At 36.5% G+C, this 10836-nt stretch overlaps 1 gene segment (V, D, J or C); it reads right to left on the minus strand.

Annotated features, from left to right (window-relative positions):
• Nucleotides 1-223: 223 nt before the first annotated feature.
• On the minus strand, nucleotides 224-779 carry LOC110315683. The segment is given in 2 exon segments: nucleotides 224-554; nucleotides 731-779. Coding segments are annotated over 2 exon segments (366 nt in total).
• Between the last annotated feature and the right edge of the window lie 10057 nt (nucleotides 780-10836).

Genomic DNA, 10836 nt, shown 5'->3' on the forward strand with positions numbered 1-10836 from the left:
GGAATCCCCTCAGCATTTCCCATGTCAATGTTTGCATATATGCTGGAGTTAACTTTGTTCAGGTAGTGTGTAGACAGTTGCCATTAGACCTCATGAAGGCAGCTTCTCAGACATTTCTAAGTGAGATATGAAGCAAATCCTTGACCATAATACTGCAATCAAACTGTTGACTACACTTCATCTCTAGAGGAAGTAGCTAGGTCCCAGGGAGCTAAAGGGTTTTTGTTCCAGTCTGTATCACTCTGTGGGTGGGTTACTACTCCACTGCTGGCAGTAATAAGTGGCAGCATCTTCAGCCTCCACGCTGCTGATTGTGAGAGAGTAAGAGGTCCCAGACCCACTGCCACTGAAGCGAGCAGGGACTCCAGAAGCCAGGTTGGATGTGCTATAAATCCAGGGTTTGGGGGAGGCACCTGACTTCTGCTGGTACCAGTGCAAGTAACCGGTACTTACACTTGAGCTGGCACTGCAGGTCATGGTGACCTTCTCCCCTGGAGATGCAGCCATGAGTGCTGGAGACTGGGTGAGCACAATTTCTCCACTGGACACTATGACTATGGAAAAACAACAGAAGAGAAAGAGTGAAAGTGTTAGAGGGTGTTAGTAGATATAGATACAAAAATAATTTCATATCATTCAATATTCAGAGGAAAGAAAGAGGTTTAGTTTATGAAACTTTCCTAGGAAAAAGAACCTTGTTTTCTGAACTCAAACTCCTACCCATCTCTACCTGTGACACTGATTAGCATGAAGCTCAAAATCTGCACATGAAAATCCATTGTGTTTTTTATCTCGGTCTCTGTTTATTGCTCTTCCTATAAGTACATCTTTTTAAAACAACTGTGAGAAATTTGTGGTTTCTGGGGATGAACTATGCAAATAGCAAAATGTAGTCTTGGGAGTTCCCACCTTATAAACTTATGTGGTCTCTGACAAGAGCAAACCTGGTCTACTTAGTTGTAGACACTACACTTACAAGGAAGGAAATGTCTGTTTCTCACTTCCTCTTTTGCGGTGCATATCTGTCGTAAAATATTGTTCATTTATTTCTCTAAAGATCAGCTTCATTTGATACACTAAACAAGGGATGTTCCATTGAGTAGTTTAAGGTTTATTTCTCCCACAAACTGTTTATAATGTTCTCAGAGAGCATTATCTGGATCCTATCTTCCTTGAAGCTGCTTTGTAGATATCTTACTCTCTCATACCAGTGTATTCAGAATATCTTGTTCGCAATGCACTCAGAAAGCCAGCATCCTTGTGTGTGATCTAAACCTGAGGTGTGCTCAGAAATATATCTTCAATCATCAAGCACTGAAGCCACTCCTATGAGAATAGAAAAATATACTCACAGATTGAAATAGATGAAAACACTGGTACTGATTAAAGCAACTAAATTAGTCGAGGATACTACCTAATGCTCGATTTCAGAGTGCATCTTGAAGATGCCCTTATCTGAAACACATCTAAGTATCTACCATCCTTAGTATGCACTATGCTCTGTTTTAGTTTAGTTCATGTCATACAATTATCTGGAAATATTTGAGCACACTTTTCAAATAGATTACATTTGAATTATTAAAGAATGACACTCCTGAATCTGAATATTTGTGTATTGGTTTGATCAAAGTTTTACTTTACCTTACAGCAAATTTCAATAATGTTCCTATAACTTCAAAGATAGCATAGCCATTAGGAAGCAAGTGTATGTATGTAGATCATACTTAAGAATGTCTTTCTCATTGTTCTCTTCATAAAAGACGCATTCCATTGTGTATCAAGAATTAGAAAAATAAATGAGAGACTGTGAATAGATATACATATTGTGAGATATTGATCTAAAACTTCTTAAATTAAAGGGAAATATTAAGTAACTTTTTCTGAGCACTCAGTTGTAAATAAACGGATTCTTTTACTTCAAGGTACCCTATGACCTCATCTTTCTTTGCATCCAGCAGTTCATAGTTAGTCATATACTTGTTTCTTTAGAATTGAAGGATCTCCAATTATTGTCATGAAGATAGTTTTTATATATTACCACTAAGGGTACTAGCTCATCCTTGGTGTTATATAATTCAAATGATCCAGCACATTGGACAATGAGTCTTGCTGTGCATAAAGAAAGGGATGCCTCCATTATTCAAATTTTCAAATTTGTTTAGGATTCTCTAAAATCTCAAAATATCAAAAATATCATTTTGTCCCTATTGAGATAGGAAGATAACTAATATTTTTTAGATTTATTCATTTTACTCCATATTTGTAAGTGTTTTGTCTGCATGTATGTATGTGAATAGCATGTGTGCCTGGTACCCAAGGAAGTAAAAAGAGTGCTTCAGATATCCTAGTACTGGAGTTTTGAATGCTTGTGTCATGTGAATATGGGCAATTTAACTCTGGTCTTCTGCAAGAGAAACAGCTGCTCTTAACTTCTGAGACCTCTCTTCATGCCTCAGAAACATCCAATCTTACTTTCATACTGACTCAGTTTCTTCCATTAAGTCCTGTGACAACAACAGGTACTCAGTGGGAGTGGATGATACTGAACCAGGATAGCCTGTATGCAGAAGCCAGAGTTCTAGGAAAGGCATGGTTCCCGCTTCTGGAAGCAGCAGGCTTCTTTCTTCATGATATTAAGCAGAATATTTCCTGGTGTGGTCAGTGCCAAGACAATAGCCATTGAAATGGGCAGACCCTTGGAGACCTTGCATGCCAAGTGGAACAAGAGCTTGGGAACTTTTTGTTTTCTAGTGGTAAGCTAATTGTATTTCTAATTCTGGTGCTAGTGCTGCCCTCTACTGTTAGGATGTCCAAAATGAAGACAGTATTAGATAATGTCTACTTTGTAGTCTAGAGGGAAAACTACATTCACAGTGATTGATGAAGACCAACTTCGCAAATGCCTTAGAGACAGAAGGACTACTGCTCTGGTGGCAAGTAGCAAAGTTTACTGATTTCTTCAGCTTATAAACATGGGTTATGACTTTGCAATTTTTGCTCAAAAAATAACATCTTTACTTAGCTAAACTTAACATTCAATATTATCATTCTTGGATTCATTTTCCCATAATAAGAACTTCTTCAGAAGAAGGAATTGTTTATCAGCAGACTCAAGGACATCCTCCTCTCCGGACAAATATTAACTCTTAACTAGGAACAAGGAAAAACACTGGCTCACAGTGAGTTATGTTAGAACATCCCTCCCTTCCAGGAGGGACGGCCTCTGAACTTTCCCCTAGTTAACTGCTCTGACCCTTTCAGGGCAGAACCAAAGGGAAGCCATTGTTCTCCTCAAGTGATGAGTACTAAATAATACTATGAGTAAGGAGAAACAAACAAACAAACAAACAAAGAAGGCAAATAATACTTTTGACAATCCATGAGTGTAGTAATTCTTTACTTCCAGTAGTTATAGACATAATGGAAAATAATGTTCATACAGTTAGACACATTCACACAGGTACCACAGTTTATGTCCTTATGGAATGAATAATCATTCATGAGAAAATGCTAAATACATCTATAAAAGTGTTTAAAGTATATGATTTTTATGGGCACATTAAGTCTGTATTCATAGAAACTCCCTATTGTATTTTACAGTGAAGTTACAAATGACTAAAATAACATAGAACCTACATATGACATTTGATTTCATTTAATATAAAGTCATAATATAACAGATTGTAGAATAGCCAATATAATTTTAGAAGGATGGCACACTGTGATTTGATCCTATGATCATGTAGCTGCCTCTGAGTTATAGATTGTTCCTAGTATTCAGAATTAAGGGAGAGTGTTGATATCATGCACCATGGTGTAGTAAATAGTAAGAACTTGAAATTTGAAATCAGGTTTTCATTGAAAATGCAATGCTTGGGGTGGCAGTTATAAATGAAAAATGATGCTCAGCTAAACCACTGCATGTACTATCTTAAGATAATAAGCATGAAATCCTACAGAGGACAGAAAGATACAGGTTGTTGTGTGATTAATTTTGATTTATTTTATTGAAAATAATATATGAGATATAGTAGCTTGCATAGTATCTTCATTCTAAGATATTTAAGGATGGATGAGTGAATATTATCTGTGAATACATGAGGCCCTGAGGATGAACTAGTTAAGTCAGATGCCATCACGGATTTAATTGGGGCTCAGTTCTATGTATTGAAAATGAGGTAAGGAAGAAAAGTGTCATCCTGTATTTTCTACTCTTTTGTTCCACAGGCTTCCAGACACTGTATTGACAGAAGAAGAAGAATAGAAACAAAATATCTCTATTTAATGTCTGTAATTTCAACTCTAATTACAAGTGATCAGTCCTTCCTGAGATTCCTTACATAGCATTGCTGCTATTTTTGGATTATAAGATGGTAGACAAATGACAAATTGTGAAAAGGGAAATATGATACACAATAAGTGAAAGTGTTTTATATTTAAGTAGGGATATCTTTTGTTACTTTATTTTCAATTTTTGTCATCTCTTTGGTCGTGAATTAGATGTTAGATTTATATAGAATTTTTTAAATCATATTTTGAAATTATAATATAACTGTATAATTTTCCACTTCATTTTCTCCATTTAAAACAAATCCATGTACACAGAATGCTCTTTATCACAGTCATGGACTCCTGAGTTAGAGACCATTATAAATAAATGACAACTTGTCAAAATGCACACATTATGATATTATTAAGAGATCCAGCCATAAATTACCCAACTGCAAAAAAAAATACCTACATCTGCAGCTCAGGTGTCATTGCAGAGTGAGGAGAACTATTTAAGAACCAGAGAAACTGGAGATTGGATCTAAGCTTATATCTCCTAGAAATGTCAGAGAAGTTTCATCCATGAGGTCTAATGGCAGCTGCTTAAACAAGACTTGAAGAAATATGACTACAGCATACATGTAAACAGTGACAATGGGGGAAAAACTACGTATAACTGTGGAATTTCTGAGAGTAGGGGAAATAGCTTTATATGGAGTAGACTCCCGAGATAGTTTTCTAGTATCAAGTGATCAGCAAAACTTCATTGTATTCTCACTTCTGTGTTTCCCACTTTTCTTTTCCACAAAAGGTTCTAGGAATGGGAAAAGGGGGTTTTGAGTTTCGTCTAGTGGCAGGTACCTCGAAGGTCCCAGAGCTTCTTATCCTGCTATCTATGCACCTTATACAATCGGTCTGTTTTCCAGGTAAACCTATCTGAATGTGGAGACATTTAATATAATACTCGCTATTGCTTCTGCTCTTGGATTCCCAATAGAACTTGATGATGATACAATATTTATGAATAGAATAGATACTTTGAACACAGGACATGAAGAAATCAATTCAAAATGGAAAAATTGGCTTATGATAAATACTATATATGTATAAAACATGCTTTTTATGGTATGATAATACTTTATGAACCATGAAGTCTACCTGGTAATGAAAAGATTATTTACATGTAAACATAGATCTTTCCATGTATCTGGTTTGTTTGCTTCTTTCTTGTTTATTTGGTTAGTGAAGGTTCTTTTTAGATTTAGTAGAAGTCAATGGAGAAATACATGACTCAACAGAAACTGAATGCTTAGGTTGAAATGGGACATCTAACTTATGTCTCTATCCCCAAATATCAGAAACTGTCACATAATAGTTGAAGATGAAATGTAAAAGCCAGAAAATAGGAGAAGGGCTGTGAAATGCTATCTTCTGGACATGATGTGCCTACTTCAATCATGAACTCATGGTAGCAGTGATTATCTGCAAGATAATGGGAGTCAAATTCATGGTATAGAGAGCAAGTTTAGAACACAAAATACAGGAAATTATAGAATATCATGAACAACAGAAAGAAAAGTTTAAGACTTGCCATTATGTCTTAGAGGGAACACTAGAACTGAAGACACAAGAAATTATGGACCAAAGTAAGAGACAAATGAAAATGAACTAAAGGTTCAGGATTTAATAAGTCAAGATAAGCAACAGAGAGAGGAGAAAGATGGTTGGAGACAGCAGGTAGAACAGATACTAGAACAATGAATGCAGCAGCTCACAGATCAGACTGAGCAGCAGAGAGAAAATTATGAAGATTGGAAGTCAGACTTGGAGAATAACCTTTAAAATTAATAAAACATAACGAAATAGACAGCGGACTATCAGAATTGAAATATGAAGAAAAAATCAAAATGGGGAGGCAGAACCTTGAACAAAGAATATGGGAAAAGGAAAAGTGACTAAAAGAAAAACAGGAAGCATTGACACAGACCTTAAGGGCAGAATTTAAATTTTCATTTGAACAAACTGCTCAGGTAATGACAGAAAATATAATTAGAGAAATCCAACCAAAGTTTATTAGAAAACAAACTTTAATCTATCCAGTTAATATACAATAAAGACCTCCAGATAATGATTATCCACAGGTTTTTAAAGAATTTGAAAGACAACCTGTGGATGTGTTAGATTTGATAAGATGTAAAATGTCACTAATTAGAAAATGTCACTAATTTTGTAATGCATTCACCATTTGTTAAACAAATCGTGACTTCTTGGGCTACTAAAAACAGAATAATCACCCAAGACTGGAACGATATGGCAAGAGCAATACTAAAACCTCCTGTAAATTTACAATGGTTTGCATGGTGGAGAGACGAGGTGAGGGAGATAACAAAACAAAATAGAGACAAGGGTAGGGAGATTTCTACAGCCCAAATGCTTGGTGAAGGTTGCTTTGCTGAGGTCAAGGTGCAGGCTTATATGATGAAGAGGTCTATAATATAATATAATAGGTATAATCAATTCTGTTGATTGTCAGCCTTAAAGGCCTGGGATAAGGTAGCAGAATCAGGGAAAAGACTTGAACCATTTACTCAAGTCATACAAGGGCCACAAGAAACCTTTCCTGACTTTTTACAAAGGTTACCATCAACTGTGGAAAGGAGTAAATCTGATTTATCAGCAAGAAAGGCAATATTTGTTTCATTAGCCTTTAAAATGCAAATACTAAGTGCAAAGAAGTAATCAGACCATTGAGGGCATGGTCAGCATCAATAGTAGAGTGGATTAGATACACAGCTGATGTTGGATATCACTCACCTGATATGACTATAATAGGAGAAGCTTCCACTAGATACCTAGTAATCTCCAAAGATTTCAGATATTTTAATTGTTGGGAGTGAGGTCATCTCAGAAATTACTGCAGAAAAATAGAAACAAAGTAATACCAAAAGGAGGCTTATTCCTTATGAAATATGTCAAATATTCCTAATGGAATATGTCAAATGTGTGGCAAAGGCCGACATTTGACTAGGGAATGTAGAGCAACAACAGACAAATGGGGCAACACCCTACCAAAACATCTCTCAGGGGGTGCCTATCTCAGGCCCCAGTGCCAGACAGGGAGTGTTCTCTTTTCAGGACAAGTAAGTGTCACTGCATCAAAAACAGATGTTCTGAGATTAGACAAGGCTGAGGCAAGGCTTTAAAGATGGTTTAAAGATAGATAGCTCTAACAAGTCTCACAGGATACTCATATTTTGCCTTACATGGACTCTATGAGAATTTTGGGTTTAAATCCTGGTTTGACAAGCTGCCTCTTATAAAGATGTATAGTACTTAAAGATGGGAAATTTCACCTGAGATTCAGAACTAGATAGGGAATATTAGTCACTGACTCCAAGTAGAGCGATCAGTGATAACTGCCTGCCTTGAACCAGTATTAATTAATAGAAGTCTGTGGCTCTAGGTAGAGAGCATAACAGATAGATATTATAATAGGTATTAATTTAAAAAAATGTCTGTGGTTCCTGGTGGGGAGTATCATAGATAGATGGTATAGCAGATATTAGTGGAAGTTTTAATTAATTGCTTTAAAGATGGTATAAAGTTATATTGCCCTTAAGTCTTACAGGATTCTCATATTCTGTCTAATATGGGCTCCATGGGAATTTTGGGTTTAAATTCTGGTTTGAACAGCTGCCTATTAGAAGCAGGAATAGATAGAAATATGAATCAATTGTTTTAAAGATGGTTTGATAAAGTCTTCAGGAGACTCATATTCTCTAATGTGAACTCCATGGGAATTTTGAGTTAATAATGTGACATGACAAATTAGAAAGGCTTAAATAGGCTAAAATGCATGTGATTTTGAGTATTGTGATTGTTTTATTGTTCCTCTGGGACAGAGGGCAAGCTACAGGTTTTCCTGATTACCAGTTGAAGGATAAGTTGATTTAAGGAAAGTGTTTGTCTTTATGTTTTTGAAAAAGGTGATTAAGGTATTTACTCTTCTAGAGTTATATGAATGAGATGTGATAGGAGGAAAACCCCTGAAGAACTAGAGTCCAGAGAATCAAACAAAAAATTTTTCTTGATAATATTAAAGTTTTGTTTTGAGATTTATATATTACAGGATATACAGCCTTGGTGAATTTCATCATCATTCATGCTCAACGGACCTGACTGAAATCCTGATGTCTTGGGATTTCATCTGGATCCAGTCAGGTCACAGACATCAGAGACAATCATTGGTATGGCCTTCTTAAGGGTAACGAATTCCCCCATTTTCCATACCTTTCCCCCTCTTTTCAAAAATATCTAAACACCAACATTCAGCTTGAAAAAGTTATGAAGAGTCTTTGTCCCAGTTACCTAGGCTTTGGGGCTAGGGATGGTAAATATAGGCTGTCATTGATACTAAAAATTTTGAAGTACAAGGCTTAGACCCAGTCTTTCTATTGCTGTTATTAGAAACAGATCTGAGATGTGTAAGCCTGTGAGTTAAAGGTCAAATAGGAAATTCACAGCTCTGAGTTGACTGTTAGGTTGTGTTCGGTTATTTTAATCAGAAATGGCTGGGAATGGGGAACAGGACAGTCTAGATTACTTTACAGAGATAGCGGGTTTTCAAAAATGTCGGAAGTCCACAGAATGTGACGTTAATGTTATTTATTCACTTGGTGTTGAGACGAGTCTGTTCCTGTCAGCTTTCCCTGTCTGGGATTCAAAGAACCTGAGCATCTGTGAGTTAATGCAGTTGTGGCAGAACAGTCACTAGGCAAGATTTGCCTCATTTCATCTACAGACATAAAACTGCCCAAAGAGGACACAATTACAGGCTAGGACAGCTTGATTGTGCCAAGACAGTGTTGGCTGCTCCTTAATATTCCTGTTTCTCTAAGTCTGTCTGATGACCTTGGCCAGTAGGCTGAAGACCAATGCTCCAATTTGTTGAAATAATCAATTGTCCAATTGACCAGTGGTCTCTATAAATTGGTTACGTTTTGGAAGCTGTGTTAAGGTTCCCATATAGTTTTAGTCAATATCAGACATTCTTGGATTTCCAATTTAGTTGAAAATCTACACAGTCTCCTAGCCAGTCCAGGCTGCTTACTTGGAGAGGAACAGTTTTGAGAGGATTATTTTCAGATGGCATTCCATCTAAAGCCAAGACATAGCCAGATGAAGAATTTTAAGTCTTTTAAATAAGAATAGATGACAGAGGTTCTGTTTAATTAACAAAAATGATGGGCTGGGTAGGTCTCTTGTACTTTATAAATTACAACATAGTAATAGTTGTGTTCAGTTATATCTGAGACAAAATAGTCTTTTAATTCGACAGAAATGGGGAAGTGTTGTGGATATCCTGGTGCTAATTATCTTTGATGTCAATTCATTTCTCCTGAGGGATTGTGAATAAGGAATGAGTCAGCACTCAGGTGATTTCCTGTCAATCTTCTTTCCACTTTAATTTGTAAAATAAAAGAGAGCTGATGATTGGGCATAGAGAGAAGGTGGAGTGGAAAGAAAGAAAAGCAAGAGGTTTGTGAGAGGAGGCAGAGGCTGAGGAAGAAGAAGAAAAGCAGAGCAGAAACACAAAACCAGGAGAAACCACAAGATCTAATGGGTCTCTTAGATGGAGAAGATGGCAATGTAGAGGTAGGTCTACCCAGTCTATGTGGACAGCATGTATTCCTATTAATTGAGTTGTGTTTTCATTGCCTGGACACATTTGGGAGGAGATTTACTGCAACAGACAATATCATAAACAGAACACGGGAGAATTTTATTAATAGGTAGCAATATTTTTAATAAGTAAATAAACAAGGAACAACTCTTCTTTACCTGATATGTAACAGGATTCCAGACTTGGTAGACGCCCCCAGACAGTAGCACAACTGACTCTATGGGAGAAGTGCCTTTCAGGTTGTAAACACTCAGCCTGAATTGGAAAGGCTGAGGCAAATCCCTCTCCTCAGAGTTCAATGAAACATAGCTAAGAGGTGATAGGAAGATGTAAGAGGAAGAAAAGATGGGAGACAACAGAAAAACAAGGCCCTCTTAATCAACATGTGCAAAGCTCGTATGACCTCACAGAGAATGAGGGAATATGCCCAGGGCCTTCACAGGTCTCTACCATGTCCTCTGCATGTATATTATGGCTTCCACTGTTTTGTTATGGGATTGCTAAAGTGTGAAAACAAGTGGATGTCTGACTCATATGTTTTCTCTTGGGGTCTTTCTTCTATTGCATTGTCATATCCAATTTAAATGTGGTATTTTTTTATTATATTGTATTTTATTCCATTATTATATATATAAATGAATAAAGAAGTTTCTGTTTCCCATCAAGTCTTCATATCAAGCCAGATGTCCTATCACTCTTAATTTGTGTATTATACTGAACATTGTGTATTACACTGAATGTACAGGGGGTGAAGATATGGCATAGCAGGTAAGAGCATTTTTTGTTCTTCTATTGGATCCAGGTTAAGTTACCTTCACTTCACCACTTGCCATCTATAAGTTTATTTCTTGATGCCATCTATAACTTTACTTCAGGGGATCTAT

The sequence above is a fragment of the Mus pahari genome, unplaced genomic scaffold (assembly GCF_900095145.1).
Source record: "Mus pahari unplaced genomic scaffold, PAHARI_EIJ_v1.1 scaffold_1585_1, whole genome shotgun sequence".
Taxonomy (NCBI): domain Eukaryota; kingdom Metazoa; phylum Chordata; class Mammalia; order Rodentia; family Muridae; genus Mus; species Mus pahari.